The 17576-nt window shown below is 41.2% G+C and overlaps 2 protein-coding genes across 5 annotated transcripts in view; one reads left to right on the forward strand and one right to left on the reverse strand.

Annotated features, from left to right (window-relative positions):
* The window catches only part of IQGAP2 (IQ motif containing GTPase activating protein 2), a 128767-nt gene that overhangs the window by 84981 nt on the left and 26210 nt on the right, over window positions 1-17576 (forward strand). For 2 of the 4 annotated variants that reach the window (XM_054184830.1, XM_054184831.1), the window contains 4 exons: window positions 1435-1559; window positions 3707-3870; window positions 12272-12362; window positions 16873-17034. In XM_054184830.1, coding sequence (XP_054040805.1) covers window positions 1435-1559; window positions 3707-3870; window positions 12272-12362; window positions 16873-17034 — 542 coding nt within the window. The remainder of the gene's footprint in view (window positions 1-1434; window positions 1560-3706; window positions 3871-12271; window positions 12363-16872; window positions 17035-17576) is intronic. The other 2 variants (XM_054184832.1, XM_054184833.1) reach the window with 1 other exon arrangement.
* Window positions 5645-10737, reverse strand: F2RL2 (coagulation factor II thrombin receptor like 2). The gene is made up of 2 exons (XM_054184834.1): window positions 10074-10737; window positions 5645-8429 (listed from the first exon to the last, which is right to left on the reverse strand). The coding sequence occupies exons 1-2, from the start codon at window positions 10129-10131 to the stop codon at window positions 7342-7344; spliced, it is 1146 nt and encodes a 381-aa protein (XP_054040809.1). The 5' UTR covers window positions 10132-10737; the 3' UTR covers window positions 5645-7341.

Here is a 17576-nt window from a genome sequence, read left to right on the forward strand (position 1 = left end):
GGCATGGGCTGGTTCTTGCCTGTGAATCGTGGTTGGTGGAAACCTTCATGTGCTGCTGGAAGGCGTTACTAGGCAAAAGGGACAGCAGTGGCTGAAGATCTTCACCAGGCTGCCAGGGCACACGAATTTGAGAGCGACCCTTGCTATAAGTGTCTCAAAGCTGGAAGGAGGGTGGTCAGATAGGAATAAGAGGCCAGTGTTTTGGTTAGAGGGAACAGAATGCCATTATGTAAATTGGTGCTGCTACCCATATGTTGAATATTGCAGGAACCTTTGATTGCACAATACCCGAAGCAATACAGTAGAGCTAGAAAAAGTTCACTGAAGGAGATGGTGTTCAATGGCTTTCTATCAGAAGAGATGAACATGTTAAGAATGTGTTTCTTAGAAGATAAAATTTAGGGGAAATATGACATAGGTCTGCAAAAGTGTGTATGTTGTGGGGAAGGAATTTGCTAGCTTTTCTTATAACTTTAGTTTTTATTTTCTTATGAGAATTGGAGCAAGAAAAGATTAGACACTACAAAATATCAAGTTTAAAATTTATGTGAGGAGCTGCCATCTCACAAAACAGTTAAATAGGTGGGATTCATTCCTCAAGAATATAAGATTTCAAATTAGAGTGGATTTGTGGATAGAGCCCAGCATTGTTTGCAACTATTAGTGATACGCAGCCTCGAGGTCAGGAAGCCCTTAAATACAGGCTGCTGGTTCCTGGAAGGGCAAATCAGAGCAGGAAATTATGATTCTCTGCAACATTTTTTTTTCTGGCAACCATTAATTTCTCAGGTTTCTGCTGGAAATAGAAGACAGGTGTTTTATCTGACATATTGCAGCAGTTGTATCCTTGATTCAGGAATATGAGAATTATTTAACTTATATATACGTGAGTTTTCACTGCTGTGAAGGTTTCCAACTTAACTTGATCTGCCATCCTTCTAAGAAGGGTTGACACAGGCTACAAAGCCTGTGCTTAGAGGACTTTGAGTTGTGGGGAGAGGAGCATCATCTGCCCATGGGCCAACATCCTCTGCATGGAGGTAGCAGGAGGTGCTGCTACCTGGTGCTAGGGCAGAATTTCTGGTCCTTGAATTAGTGTAGCAAGAAGCTGACCATAGTTTCTCCCAAACTTATCTGTAGTGCCATACAGAAAAGTGTATGTCCAGTATATGTACTGCCATAAGCCTGAATTGCCAAGAAAAGTGCTCTGAATTAGTGTACAGGGTCATTCTTTTCAGATCCTGGAATGCATGCATAGAACCAGCAAGGCAGCTTGCATGTCGCTCTAATTTTTGGCAAGACATAAGTTTGTCTGAAGTTAATTAACTGAAAAAAATACTAGGCACTAAATGATGGATGATACATCTGACTAATTCTTTGTGTCAGTTTATCTTGTATATGAAATACACTTATGTATTTTATATCTTCTTATAGTTATGCTGATACACTATTGTCTATTAAGTCAGAGGCTTCATCTCAAGGCCAAGATTATTTAAGCTGGAATGATATCCAGAACTGCATTGACATGGTTAATATGCAAATTCAAGAAGAAAATGAAAGTAAGTAATTCTTCCTCTACATCGCCCACAGAGATGGTAGTCTAGTCCTTAGTACGTAAATTTCTGTGCTGAATGGCCTTGTACAGACACTCTTCAAGAGAGAAGAGCATTAAATAATTTCAAACACCTGTTGATCTTTAAATATCCTTGAAGTATTCCTGGTTATGTTTTCACTGGATGAAAGCTATCATAGGGTGCCTGCCTTCTGCAGTGTTACAAATGTCATGGGTCTGCCCACTTGGCAGTGGCTTTCCGTATTTGCACCGGATGGTCTTGCTTTGGGGATTTTGCGGAAATTGTAAGCAGAGCGTGTTGCGGGATAGGGGAAAAAATTACAGGTAGTGTCCTGTGGAAAAGTGTTTTGTGGTTTGTTTACTTGTTTTTTTTTTTTTAATGTTAAATGATTTCTGAGACCCTGTTTTTCACAAGGGAGTTGGTAAGTAGTTATGCACTGCAGTTGTCTGTCCAGCTCTCCTTTTAGGTAACTTGATTTCCTATCTGAGAGTAGCTTCTTATGCCCAATTTTTCTAATGTAAATGGATTGCCCTAAAAGGGTGTTGTTATATTAAATGTGGTAGCTGGTCATTTGGGCTTCAAAAATGCTAAAGAATGGAGGTTTTCCACTGGATATAAAAGTATGACTTTTATTATTTTTATTACTTATTTTTTTACTAAAATTTGAGGCTACCAAGTTATGTTATGCCTGATTTGCTGGAGCCAGGGAAAGAGAGGGCAGCTTTCAGACTGCTGGCCATTTGGGAAGCAGTCTGGAGTGTAGTTTGAGAACCTTTGTATAGGGCGCAGGCTGTTTCCAGGGTGGCACTGATGCATGGTGCGTGTGCCCTTCCCACACTGCCATCAGTGTCATCGTGCATGCTGCTGTTTTATACTGGTTAGAGAAAGTTTATGTTACAGAAATACTAAAACTCACTGGATTATTGCTTCCTAAATCTAGCCAAGTGGCTGCCATGGACCCTCGTGGCTTGCTGGCAAAGCATGCCCTGAGGCAGGGTGGGATGCTGAGCAGCTCATTTGACTGACATCATCACCTTTTTGTCTGAATCTCTGCAGTCACTGGGACTTGAAACGGGCCTTAAGAAAGGTTGTCTAACACTAGGAGTGTCAGTCTTTAGTACTGAAATAGCTGCACTTGGTTTCAGTGGCACAGACCTCTGCCCAGGGATGGCTATTTGGAACAGAGAGGAGAGGATGAAGGGTGGCCCCTGTTTCCATAAGTAAGCCTGTATGTCTGCATGGTTCCTCTTTGGTAGCACCCCAGGAAAAAATGCTCATTCACAAAGCCTTATGAGGGCATGGATCTGTGACCCTGCCAGCTAGGCTGTGGTGGGTCTGGGAGAGACTTGGTGAGAGAGGATTCGTTGCCAGCAGGGATGCCATCCCTCACAGGTGATAGGGAAGCCCTTCTAGGCTGGCTTTAGGTAGAAAGTACTCCAAGTGGTGCATTTCACCACTGTTTGAGGCTGGAAAGAAATTGATTTTTAAAATGTTGGGACCAATCTGAAGAAAATGAGTTAGTTTTATTAGATACACTAGGCCATGTTACTTGCTGACTGAAGTCCTGAGTGCCATTGGTCTGAAAAATCAAGTGATTTTTCTTAAGGTCAACATTATCAGATTGGTTTATTTAAGGTGAAATTTAAAGAAATGAAGTTAAGTTACTATGTAATGCTGTTTGTGAGAGGTCAGTATATAACTAGTTGTCCAAATCAAGGTTTCAAGTACTATGGTCTGAAATCACCTGAAAATATGTCTTTCAGAACTGTGAGCCAAGATGAAGGTGAACATATTTAGATGTGACACCCAAACTTCCCATAAGCTTCATGTAGATACACCTGCCCTGAAAGTAGGGAAGTCTGTTTTCCCTTTTTCAGCAATGACAAATTTGATTTTTTTATGAACAGGTAGATTCCAATATATCAATAACTGTGGCAGAAAGGAAAACTGTATAACTTAATAGCTTCACATGAATATTTGAGCAAAAATAATTTTAAATCAGCTCCTGTTGCTGCCTCTGCTTCTTGTTACTTGATTTTTCTGTTCTTCATGTTACTGCTTTGTTTGTACCTCATATTGGATAGGTTGCATATTTCTTTGATAACTACATCTTTAACTTTTCCGTTTCATAGGAATCATTGCAATTGGCCACATTAACGAAGCAATTGACCAAGGAAATCCTGAGAAAACTCTAGAAACCCTACTGTTGCCTACAGCCAAGCTGCAAGATGTGAGACCAGTGAATGCAAGGCATTATCAGGATGTTCTGCACCACGCCAAAGCACAGAAATGCAAGGTTAGACCTTTGACTGTTGCTGTTTGTCAGAACCTAAATGCCGATTCTTTTTACTTACCCAAGTCCCTATCCTGTTCCCCCAATGTTTGGATTAGCTGTGCCAATGGGATGGTAAATAAGCCAATGGCAACAAACTGGCACTAATAATTTTTCCACTACAACTTAGTCTGACTGGCAGAAGGGATTAATGCTCAGTGTATTAATAATAAGCCATATTCTGCATGCGTGTCACTAACGACTTGATGTAACCTTGCTTATTTTTAATTCTATTAGGTTACTGCAGCTATTACAAAACATGGGCAGCAGCAGTCCTGACAAAGTGACGAATTTCTGCAAGGATCTAGTTACTAGTCTGTGTCAGGCAGGCAGTTACAATATAGGCAGGAACTGAGGTTTTTGCCAGAAGGAAGTCATAGTCATGCTGAAGGAGTCATGGTGCTCCTTAGCAAACCTTTGGGAAGTACTTTGAGGAGTCTCAGTCGCTGAAGTCTGGTGTGTTGTAATAGTGGAGTTGTGTACGTATTTCTGTTATGACTTTATCATGCAACAACATACTGGCCGTCTTGTATGTGCCTTCAGTTTAAATCTGTCTCAGCAGGATATTGCTATCTGCTTCCCCAAAAGCAGTGCTGTGGTTACCATCACAGCTCAGGGAAGCATAAACAAAGATGAGCCTAACAGCTTGCAGGGTGTGACTGAACACAAGATTAGCTAAAGCTACCAGCATAGCACTTAAAACGTCCAGTGTTTGGAAAAGATGCTTAAAATTCACATAACGTGTTCCTAAAACAATATGGTCAGCTGGAGAAAGTCCCTGAACTTTGGCTTGTAGAAACATCTTCCAGCTAGCTACCTTTCCACCTCACCCGTGGTACCTGCTGTGAAACAGTGTGTTTCCACAATCCACTGTCAGAGGCTTCGAAAGGCGTTTGTACATCTGGATTTCTTGCTTGGTAAAAGGGCTTGTTTCACTGAGCCCTGGATACTGAAAAGCATCCTTCCTTGCCATGTGTGCCTGGGGGGGGGGTTAGTGCATGCTGTGACTACTTTACCTGCCCTGGAAGGGCCGGGCTTGTTATCTGCATGCAAAGGGTGTCTGTGCAGGTGGTGGCCACACAGTGCTGGCCCAGAACATGCCAGACACTTTGCGCATGTGTAGCGAGCCGGGATGTCCCCAAGGCAGAGACCGACATCTTACAGGTGCCCACCTGCCTGCAGACAGCAGCCCTGTCCTGGCCCACTCCTGCTGGCTGCCACCGTGATCCCCAGGCACAAACCTAGTGCCTACTCCTGTCCCCGTGTGAATGCACTAATAGGAAACAAATGGGTGTCTCCAAGTTTTGGAACAAAGATCATGCAATCTCTTTGAAATCTTCTTGTTCAAGAACTTGTGATGTTCCTAGCGACTTCCGCTGGCTTTTCTCTCCTGAGGTATTTTGTTTATGCAGTCCTTTGACAACAACTTATAACATCTCCTCTGTAAACAGGAGCATTGTTCCTGTTTAGGAGGAGAGCAAGACACTGTACTGTATGTGCTCCTAAAAGAAATTCGCAGATGCATTAATCTGACTTAATCTCTATGCTGGTCAATAGCCCAGACATCACCATTCTTTAGTAAGGATATGATTTAGATTGAAATTTCCTATAAAAAAAAAAAAACAAACTGAATTGAAAAGATAGTGCAATGTCTAAAGTCTGTCTATTCCCTACTCTTTTTGAGCCCTGTTTATAAAGCAGATCTGCCTTTAATTGTACTTAGCATGTTTTAAGAGTGAGGCGTAGTAAAAGGAAGTATTTGATTTACAAGGATCAGATAGGTCTGCCTGTGAACTTCCTGTGCTCCCCAGCGTCTGGAAAAACATATGGGTCAAACCTGCTCGCTTGTTCTAACCAGCCTGCTGTCACGTCCCTGTAGCCACAGCGGCTTTGGGGAAGCAGTCTGCACCCGAATCTCCCAGTACCCGTTACAGGTCTTAATCTCAGATCACACCTACTTGTTGCTTGCTTGAAATTGAAAATGCAAACCTGGAATTTATTTATTCTGGTAATCTTAAACCACAGCTTCTAACAATTCTCAAGGCCATTTCAAACCAAGTGTGTTCAGGTTCCAGTGAAGAGAAACCCTGTGTTCAGGGAGTGCTTGTTCATACCTGAAAGGTTAAACAGATGTGCCAAACTCTGAAATTGTTCCTGTGTTATTTTATTTTTTGAGTGATAGGCACACAGGCTTTAGAGTTAGTTTCACGATTTTTATATTTACAATAGCTGTATAACATCTGGATTACTTTAAAGTTATCTTTGAAATCTGTTCTTGTGCATGCTGAGGGAATGGCATGATCAAAACTAACTTAAATTCCTTGAAGACGTTTTCCAGTGCAAATGATTTTATTTAAGTAAAGTTTTTTTACAATACTATTATCAAACTGATGTAATACATTTTTTCTCATTGCTGTCTTACATGCTGCAGTTACAAATACAAGCGCCAACCACTGAGCTAATTTTGTAGCAACTTATACTCAGTACATACGTAGCTTTTGAGTTTCTGTAAACATAAAAGCTGACCCTTTGCTTTATTAACATGGACAATCCATCATAACTAGCTTCAGTATTTGTAACACTGTGTAGGTATTTCCTGTAAGGATGTGGAAATAGAGAATACTACAAAATAGCTTCCCTGTTTTGCTTACCAAGCAAGAATAATACATGCCTGGATTCACACTGATAAGGGTTACCTCCCAGCAATCCTCATGGGCTAGAGGAGTGCAGGCGCTGACAAAGTGGAAGAACAAGTCCCTAGTGCAAAGCTGGTTAAGCAGCCTCACAGGAGATGCTGCCTTGGAAGTGTCAGGCTCCGTGTCTCCGGCTGTAGATTTACTGCCCCTTGAATCTATGGGGACTCAGGCTCTTTATTCCCAACATCCAGGGCAGTATTTGCTCTTGCCTATATGACAGGGAACTTCTGCAAAGCTCGACAGCTCCTGAGCATGTAGAAAGTGCTTTTAGTTGATCCCCATTTCCACTCGACCAAAAACTTGTTTTCACATCACTGTTCCTGCAGTGATTGTGGGCTGCGAGCTAATTTGAAGTATTTGGAAATCATGAATGGGCCTAAAAGTGCTGTTCTGATATTGATTCCTCTTCTGATGTTCAGAGGCTGTAGTGACTGATATTTCGGTTTCTTCTCCATGGCCATGAAAGTGATCTTCTCAGAAGGAAATGGAGGTGCAGAGCCACTTCCCTGAATCGAGTACACCAGATGTTGCAATATGCATGATAAAATTATAGAGCTGGAGAAGTGTATTTCTGAAGACGTTCCTTGTGTGGTGTGTAGAAGAAAGTAAATTTTACTGAGATTGTGTTTTTTAACACTTTTTAATTTTTTAAGTTTAATTGTGGCATCTGAGTTTTGTTGCTGCCTGGGTTAATACTATACAAAATCATAATTCAAATAATATAAATACAGAACTAAATTCATTTTTCCCTGGATATTTTAACCATTGTTAGATAAATATTGGATTGGCTTCTAATTTTCGACATCAGAAAATAAAGAAAAGGATCAAGACAACTGTTTAAGCTACTAAGGCATAAAGCAATTAGATAAAAAGAATACAACCCATCAGTGTTGTAATAGTAGTAGTTGATGTGATGGATAATAAGGATAATATTGCTTGGCACAAAGCAAATAGCAAAGATGGTAAGAATCAAAAGACTGACTTTAACGTACCAGAACCATTCATGAGTCTTGAGTGTTCGTATAATTGAGACATAGCAGAAAACAATAGTTGCAAGAGGTATTAAAAACCCAAAGACGGCTAAAGAGACATAGTAGTAGAACTGGAAGGAAGATATCGTTTCACAGGCGTTATGCACATCATGGCAGGTATAAATGTCCAGCTGTTTTACGTAATAGCTTTGCTGCATTATGCAAAGCGGGAGCATGTACAAGAAGACGATGGTCCACACCGTAGCGCAGACCGCAATGGCATAGGCACGTTTTGGCAGGCTCTTGTAGGTGAAGGGGTGAACGATGGCCACGTACCGGCTTACACTGATGCACATGAGCAGCAGAATGGAGCAGTACATGTTGCCGTAAAAGACTGCAGTGGTAGTTCGGCACATCATTTCCCCAAAAATCCAGTTGTTCCCGTTCATGTGGTATGCTATTTTGAAGGGCAGCATGATGCAGAAGAGCAGATCTGAAACTGCCAAGTTTGTGTAGAGGATAGCAGTGCACACAGACCGGATCCTGAAGAGCAGCATCCACAAAATGATGGCATTAGACGGTACACCCAATAAAACAGCACTGAGGTAGACGGCGGGTATTAGCTTGGAGCTCAGAGAACTGGTCAGGTACTTCAGCGTGGTGTTGTTCACTTCCGTTAAAGTGGAGTCATTCGACTTTTTTGAAGAGCATTTGTGTTCTCTGATGTGGATGGTCGTTGTCTCCCCTTCGATAGCATAAGGGGGGATGTAATCATAATCTCTTGCTGAAATTCCACGGAAAGTCTTGATAAGAGACACGGTTTTAATTGCAGATCCATTCAGTGAAAATTCTGAAGCTTAAAAAAAAATTAAAAAAATTTAATTGTTAAAAAGGGCAAACTACTGGATTAGCAATATAACTCGCCTTCAAGTATGGAGAAAGGTAAACATCTCCATGTGAAAAGAAATATATGCTTAAAAGATTTGGTGGCATTCTCCTTTGCTTTGGGTGTTCATATCGAAGGTACTCCCACTTTATTTGTCATCTCACACACAACCTTGAAAATATAGCATGAACTTAGTGTTAAGCTGATCTTTCTGCATTTTGAATGTTTTCAGTAATCATTTGCAAAAAATATCAGACACTGGTGTAACGTTTATCACCTGTAGAGGGCTTTTCCCTGTAGCAGCAATGTTGGCAATGGCAATTCACTTTATAAGCAGCAGCCTTGGTCTAGGCTTGATCAAAATTTCCAAAGCAAACAGAAGTTCTATCCTTGTCACTTCATGGATGAAATGCATGACTGTAAAAGATGCAAAAGGTGCTGTCTTGCCTAACACAGGCTGAAACTTTCAAATCACAAAATTGAAATAACTCTCAACTTTTTGGTGTCATATATCAAATTAGTGTTATTCTTCAGCTTCTGACTAAAGCAAAACAGATCTTTTCAGCTTCTCGTACATGAAGAAGCGCAGTTATTGAGAATTGAAAACAAATGCTTGGGCTGATATTAGATCAAATTTATTGCTAGGTGAATAAAACTTTTGATGCAGAAGGAAACTTTACAGTGAGTAAATACTGTTAGCATTCAGGCAAAGCCAATGATGCTACTTTTATTAATGCCTTTTCCTCAGTCTTTAGTAGAGAATGTAGAGATTTCCAGATGAAGCACAAATGTGTTCAAAATACTTTCTAAAATCTGTGTAACTAACTTTGTCATTTAAAAATTTTCTAAGCTTTCTTTAATGCAAAAAGACTTAGACTAAAGCTTAGAGCATGAATCCTGAAGCTGGAATCCAGAGGCAAACTGAAATTCAGATGAAAACCTGTGGGGTTTTCTTTTACCCTTCCAAACTGGAATTAAATACGGAAAACAGTTTTGTCAGTGCTCACTGCCAGATTTATGGTGGAATGTTTTGAAATCCCTTTTAGTAATTTTCTGGGTGGTTAATCCAGATAATGAATTTTAGTCACTCTTTTAAAGACATATATGTGCATGCATGTGCATATATGTATTGTGTATATGTAAAATAGCTTCTGGAAACGAGTTTGGTTTGAAAACAACTTTAATTCTAGTGAGGGGGAAAACATGGCCTTATTTGATCATCTCCTTTGGTTATTTTTGTCACAATAGTTATCTGAGCATTTCCTTCTAATAGCACCATCTGTGAAGTAATTCTGTTGAACGTTTTAAAGCAGAAAAAACAAGACTCTACAGGTTTAAGATTATCATATTGTTACAGAAATACTAGAGAGAAGATTCATCTTCAGTAAACACAGAAAGATCCCGTAAATAAAATTCTTCATAGAAAGTGACTGGGGATGGGTAAGGTGTCACTGAAATGGAAGAATAAAAATCTGCCTTAAGTGAGACTTCCTGGAGTATAGTTTTCTGTAATGATGCATGTACAACTCAATTAAGGCTGGCAAAGCTCCAACATTATCAAAAAGACTATGTTATTTACTAAAATATGGAGTAAATACATAAAGGAGGACTCACCTGTTGTGAAAAGACTGGAGGTAAGAGAGAGGAGTCCAGTGAAAACCAGTATCTTCATTGTAGTACGTGAAATCCAGCTAGCCAAAAAAAATGACGCTGTTCTAGTTCATCTCAAGAGGTGTTTTGTGGGTGTTTTTTTTCCCCTCTGTAAGGGACTAAAGAATGATTGATCTGTCCTCCAGAAGCATCCTGTAGGCATGAGGTTTATGGTAAGGAGCTAGTTTGTTCTTTGTCTACTACAGCAAGAGGGTGTGACGTATCCAAATATGCACACATGACTCAGTTTCAGCCTCTGCCCAACACAGAGATAAAATTGCTTTACAGCAGCAGTTTAACTCCTAATTTACCATGAGCCTGAAGACGATGTAGGGGGTTCTACTGGAATTTGTACCTACAGATATTTGGGGTAAAAAGGTGTTTTCTGGAAAAATCAAAGCCTGTGTTTAGTAAATCCTCAAGGGTCTCATCCACAGCCCAAAATGCCAAGTTGGTGAACTCTGTCCCCTTCTCAAGGGTGAAGCCAGGCTTGGAGATGAGTGTGGTGATCTGGGTTTAGCAAATGCAAAGGTGAAAGCAAGCCACGGATACAAACATGCCTTAAGAAAACCGTGCTCTGCTTTGCCTTCTACTTCCCTATGCGCTGTTAGCCGTCTGTGCTCCTTCGATCCGGCTGCTGGCTCTGCTCAGACAGTTCCCACCCCTCCACAGCCTGCAGCCTCTAAAACCTTTCCCCTATTTTCATCTGCTGTTTTGTTGATCCCTTCCTTTTTCTCTGCCTGCCTTTTTTTTTTTTTTTTTCTTTTTTTTCCTCCCTTGAATGCCAAATAACAATGGCTTGCTTCAGCAGACAAAACTAGCCCCAAGTATTGGTCTGCCTTCCAAGCTAGCAGCAAGGCTCAGCATAAGCTGTACTTGGCTCCAGAGCGGTATTTGCATCTGTTCTTGTAGTTAGTGTCTAAAAGCTGGACACCAGATAAGGAATTCTTTTCAGTTTCTCAATCCTCTTCTCAAGATTGTCAGCTGTAGTTTGAGAATTTAGTGTACACTCTTTCAAGTGTTAACTCTAACTTCCGTGTTAGAAAAGCTTGTGGTGTGTGTTCACTGTCCTGTGATTGCCTGACACTACTTGATTTTATTTAGATATTCTGCTACCTTGTTTACGTATATGATGCAAACTGAAGAGTCTGTCTTGAGGGGTTTTTTACCCTGTTTTCTCTCTGCAATTTCTGTGGATAACAGATTTATTGGATTTTTGGCCCAGATTTGGGTGCAAAACCAGGGCTATTCATTGCGAAGCTGGTTCTTTGTCTGTACTGTTTTAGCTTGAGCGAGTTTCTGTGTTGAGTTTTTTTTGTGCTGTAATATTTGTGTGTATATACTCCTAGATCTTTATCACATCACTACATTCCAGTTTCTCTCATCATTAGTCTGTTATAGACCTGGCACTCCTATTTCCTCTTCAGAATGAATTTTGTTCCCCCACCTACTGGATTAGATTTTGAAATTCTGTTTTCTCTGAATAGAAGAGTTGGTTCACCTGTGAATTTGGGCAGCCAGAGAAGGGTTCGTTAATGGGGATGCTGAGCCCACTTCCCTTCACCTTCTATTTTAACTTGGGTTTAATGCCATGCACTGTTAACCTGTAGGAAGAGTGAGACCTGCTCTGCTACTTAATTCCTGAAACGTTTGCCACCTGAGCAAAGTCACGATTACTAAACCTGAGCTGTATTTCTATGTCAGTATTCGTTGCTATTTTCTGAGTAATGTGTACCCAGGTGTACATGTGGATCCCTTCCAAATAAGGGATTCTGAAAGAAAGCCAACTTCCTGAAGTCTTCCTCTTTGTGGTCTTTATGCATTATCACAGAGCTGCCTGATAACGTGTGATTTTATTTGACACTCAGATTACTTCATGGAAACGAAAATGTTTCTAGGTTAGCTCAAAATTTTTATTGATCTTTAGCAGGATGGTGTCTTCCATACATGAAAACTTTCAGAACTTTGTATTTGAACAGGTGTTTAGTCAAGTCATTAAATAGAATATGGACATGTTTTATTGCTGATTTTAATCAGCCAAATTCTTTTCAGTGTCCAAGGGCTTCGTGACAGGAGATTGTATGTTGTAGTTCTGACGGTATGTTCAGACAACTTTTGTTATAATTCAATTTTTTCAAGGCTTTTCTCTATCCTTTTTCCAGGAATCCCAAGATGAATCAGCGCTTCTGTGGCTGGATGAAATACAACAAGGAATCAGTGATGCCAATAACAACATAAAAGAAGCGGCGATCTGTAAGCATTAACCTGCATCTGCATTGCTCTTGTTTTTCTCAGTCTTGAAAAACTGAAATTGGTGATTTGTTTTTTCCACTTCAGGAAAGAAATAAATGCATGTTCTTTGCCCTACTGAAATTCGGGTGGCTTAGATCTCCAGGTGTGGTGTTGGTTTTATCTAAAGTGGTAATCCTTAAGGCTTGACTAATAATTTAGTGGATTTGGTTATATAAGGTTAGCATCACGACCAAGATTTCTGGTGTCAGTGTATCTTGACACAGCTGGTGAAACAGAAAGATATGTGAATGAGAAGGGATATACTCTTTAGGAGCTTATTTTGCTTACAGAAGACTAAAATCTTGATGCATGTTGTAAGAGAAAATTCTTATACGTTTACAGTTTTGTCTATTCCTATTTCATTATAATGCCTTCTATTGAGTGCTAACAAAGAAAAATTAGGAACATATTAACTTTAAAAGTAGTGTAAAAAAGAACACTCCAGCTTTTTGGAGAAGTGCGTGGAAGACGAGGAAATCTGTAGGAAAAATGCTGAGGCTTACCCTGTCAGAGCATTGTGTACCAAATGCACTCAACACCTTCTGTCAAAACTCGGATTGAATACAATAATTTTAGAGAAATATCTGTAACACACAATGAACTTTGGCAAGGAATGTAGAAGCAAGTGTGGCTGGGTGTATGGGGCGCACTGGAGAAGCATGGTGGCGTCCCTACCTGGTCCTGCCTGGGGCCAGCACAGACCAGCCAAGGGTGTTAGCTTGGCACTGGGTAGTAGTTCACCTTCTGCTTGACTTGGCTTTGGGTGAGTCAGTGTCGCCTCCTTTTGCACCCTAAGAACTTGTGAATACAACTGCTGAAGTCGGTGGATTCCTGCAGCGCTGCATTCAGTGTTGGTTAGTGCAGTGCAGCAGCCTGTTTGCTTATAGGCAGCCTGTGTCAGTAGCTAGTGCTTGGGAAGTTGTGGGTGGAGGAAAACAAACACAGCTAGCTTTTACAAAATTGCCTTATCCTGCTACAGAAATACTGCATTTAGCGTCACTGTTACTTTAGAACTTATTTAATCAATTAATATAGTCTTAATGTCACCAGTCAGACACACTGAAGACACTTGAAGTGTGTAAGTTGTGCATCTATAGTGAAAAGCACCTGGCTTATGTTTTCTGAGATGGGGGTCAGACACATCCACATTGTCCTAGCTGAGCTCTTGTACTTAGGGGTGCTGATACCTTCTTTTGTGGATAAAAGCAGCTTCCCATTGATGACACCCAGAGGCATGAGGAAACATCTGAGCACAGAGAAGGGAAGTAAATGCATAGCTTATAAACAGATGTAAGTTAAAGCTAAAAAGTGACTTGAAAAAAATCCTCATTTGTGTTCACTGGTGTAAAAGCATTAAGAATATATCTCATAAATGGTCTGCAGAAAACAGCACAGCATTATCCATATACCAGTACCATACAATGTTGCTAATGATAGGCCACTGCTCCATCTACTATCTAGTTGTTGTAGCAAGATCTTTTCATATAAACTGTGTTTGTAGTAAATGCGGAGCTTTTCACAATCAAATATGATCAGTAGAACTGTTTGAACAAGTCACTTGCGGAAATAACTACTAATCTCCTGTACTTTGCCCTCTGGGTTGAAAGGAAGCAGTGTCAGCACAACACATTCTTCAGAATAGCTCTAAGGTTTTGCAGCTAAAAACTGACGTTTAAAATTTCCCCACAGCACAGAACCTGATATTTCCTAAAACAAACACTTCCTGCCTCAGGAAGTTAGCATGTTGTGTTCACGTAGTCTAAACTTAAAGTTCAGCTTGATCACAACTTGGAAATTAACTTTCATTTTGATCTATCTCAGAGATGCAATTTTTGCAAAGCAAACAAATCCCCATGTCCCACTCCAAAACTTCTGCAAGACAGTGAAATATTTATTTTTCTGTCAGAACAAAATGTATTTTTGAGATAGCTACAGCAATGGTAATAAAATAATCAGTAAAATAAGAGAAAGTACTGACAACTGTACTGAAACAGCTAATCCCTTCTAAACTAATTTTTATGCCTTATATACATACTAAATACTACAGTATTAAAATTTTAGAAGACTTTTACAAATATTCTTCCTTGTCAGTAAAGGACTCGGTATCTTGTATCTTCATTTAGGAAGACATGTTCAGTAAATGCTGGTGAGCTTTCTAATTCTTTGTGGTGTTTGCTGTGTTGTTTGCATCACCTTGCTTCACTTCTTGAATCAGCTCAACCATTGTACTCCTTATCTAAGTGGAAGACAAAATGAGATTGGCCGAATATCAGCTGTACAGCCTTTGGGAATAGACACCAATACCGAACTTCGTCTTGCACAGGAAGAGTCTGTCTGTCTGTCTGTCTAAGCCGGATTTGTCATGAGAGAGTCCATGGTGTAGGAAAAAGCTGATCTTTGGCCCTGTTGAGAGTTCAGGCTTATCACACCGGACAGCTGCATCTTTGTATATGATAGCTGTTTGAAGGGAGGATGGGTGCGGAAAAGAGCCCTCCACAGTGTTGATCTGGTCCTGGCATCCCAACTGCTGCAGGAGCAGACTGGAGCCCACAGCTCTCCTGCAGCTGGGAATGGCTAAGCTTCATTTAGCTTGTAATTTTACAGGGTCCACATGGCCTTTCTTTAGAGCAACAGTCACAGTGTTAATTGCTAGCACTCCAATGGAAAGGAATAATTTCTGTTGAATTGTTGGGTTTTTTCCCTACTGAACATTTTTTTTTTTTACATTTTCCTTCAAAAGTAAGTAAATGCATAATTAATTGAAAAATGAGGAAAAAGCTAAGCAGCAGGGGTTGGCTACAGAAATATCTCTTAGCTAGGTTGTATGGTCTTTTGTCTTTATAACAATGGCTTCCAGCACCTGTAACTATAGGATGAAAAGGAGGAAGAAGAGCATTCAAATACTGGTCACCAGAGTTGACAAGGCACTTGAGACTGTGTATGAGTAGGGCTGAGCCCTCAGAGCCAGCAGTAGCAAGCTGGTAATATGTGGTGTCACAGTTTTTTCCTGCTTCCTCGCTGCTGAGGCTGGATTATCTGGGCATCGCGGTACCACAGCTGTGGTACAAAGTCATCTCCAGTATCATGGTGAGCACGTTGCATGCTTGGCAGACGTCTGTTTCAAAGCAGAGAAAAGTAGCAGGATGGTCTCTGGTAGAAATCCAGGTGGTGGTGGTGTGGTGGTATGCGTTCACTTTGCTTCTCAGCTAGCTGCCAATGTATTTGGAGATTAATCTGTTGTTGTCCAGCCAAAGCTACCCATTCCACTTTAGTCAAACTAACCACAGAGGAAAAGAGTTTCTCTTGCTGAAATGCTCTCCTGCTAGCTCAGTCTCACGCAGCGTCTCCTGCAGGTAGGCTACTGATACCGAGTACCTTTTGGGCCAGCTTTGTGTAGGCAGAGCACTGAGTGTGGGGAGGGGCCTTTTCTGTGTTGATCTGAATATACCTAAGATAAGGAAAAGTGTTTGCTGTTGCAGTGTGAGGCGCAGCTGTGGGATGCAAAGGCTCGCTTAAGCCAGTACATAGCACATATGTTCTAGCCATATGTCTATTCACTTGTTCCTCTGTGCGTTTTGAATTTAGATGTGAAGGAACACCATTAAAGACCACAGCAGCAGTCTCTAAAGTAGCACATATCTCTAGTGTGTGATGCACTTAAGTGGTGTGTGCTGCTACATGCCATCAGGTGTGGTGGTGTCAGCTCCTCCGGTGATGATGGGAACTGCACAAAGCAAAGGACGCTTAGGAAGTCCTGAATCAGAGTATGGGCAATGTTGTATAACCTCAAAGTTTGAACGTGCTTCATAGCATCACCTCCCGGGGCACTTTTATGTGCCCTGGAAGCAAAAGCTTCATCTCTGGCAAACTCAAGAGCATGAATTTGTTAAAGCATCAGCTTTAAACAAGTCCCCAGGGAGTGAGGACAAGAAAGGGTCGCTTCAGGATCCTGACTAGGATGCTGTTAGTGTTGCAAGACTTTGCTCTAGGCAATCAGCTTTTATTCCCATTTTGTACAGTAAAAGTGAATGTTAAGGTTTACAGCTTGTAATCTGACAACTTCATGCACCTCTAGAAGGCTCCCGCGTGATCAGCAGATGATGGCATGTCTGTTAGGGAACGCTGAGGAGGGGCGAGTACCTGCCATCCTCAGCCTCTGCCCTGGTGTCACCTGGTGTGTCACTTGACCGAGGAGCAGCTGTGCCCTCGGACCACTCTCAGTTGTGCTGCGGCTGCATCCCCGCCTGGGCGGAGTGCATGCTTTCTATCTAACAAGCTTGCTGTTTGCTGAAATACTTGTTCTTACAAGCACGAAGGAGGCCGCAAATGCGTGAAGCACTGAATTGCTGTGTATGTCATGCTGTCTGTGTGTGCCAGCCTTAGAAGTCCATTATCAGAGTTGCTGGAGGCTAGAGTTCTGGGTACATAGAGTATAAACCGCTTAATTTTCTATGTCATTATTTCATCCTAGTGGCTGCTGGAATATCAATGATTAACAAGATCTTGGAGAAGGGTGATTCACAGCCAATTCTGATGATACTGCAGTCCAAGTTTGGATTACGAGTCATTCCTGAGTGTGCTGAAACCTACTTCAGGAACCTTTCTGAAGCCAAGAACCTGAAAACTACAGAAGGTAAAAGCCTTCCTGAATAGGACAGTGTTCGTATCACGAGGCAACTGGAAAACTAACACAGAAGGCTTACCTAAAATCACTGTAAACTGAGGAAGACAGTCGCTGGTTTTAAATCTTTTGAGAAATGTTATACTTGCCCAAGTGCTTTCTACATGATGCTGAACTGTTGCACACATCATCCAGACTATACTTGCTGAGAAAAGACTCTAGCTATTTCCAGAGTCTAGCTAAGACTTTCTAGAGTCTCAAACTAGCCTCTGAGTGAATTTACAGCAGCTTCTCTGTGACTATCAATAGAGACTAGTACACCCTCTCAGAAAACCGTGTTACCCTGATTTGTATTTGTTTTCTGTTAGCAGATGCAGAGAAGGGTTAGGCTGCACACTTCAGCCGTATGGGTTACTGTCAATGATCAAGCCAGGCGCTGCCAGGGTGTCCATGGCCCATTTAAGGTCCCTGTACGCTGCCAGAGCAGCAGGTATCAGGAAAAGCTGGGGGTGGAATCTGCCCATAGCAAGAGGATGGGATGTTTTGTCATGTTA

This window comes from Rissa tridactyla, chromosome Z (assembly GCF_028500815.1).
Source record: "Rissa tridactyla isolate bRisTri1 chromosome Z, bRisTri1.patW.cur.20221130, whole genome shotgun sequence".
Lineage (NCBI taxonomy): Eukaryota > Metazoa > Chordata > Aves > Charadriiformes > Laridae > Rissa > Rissa tridactyla.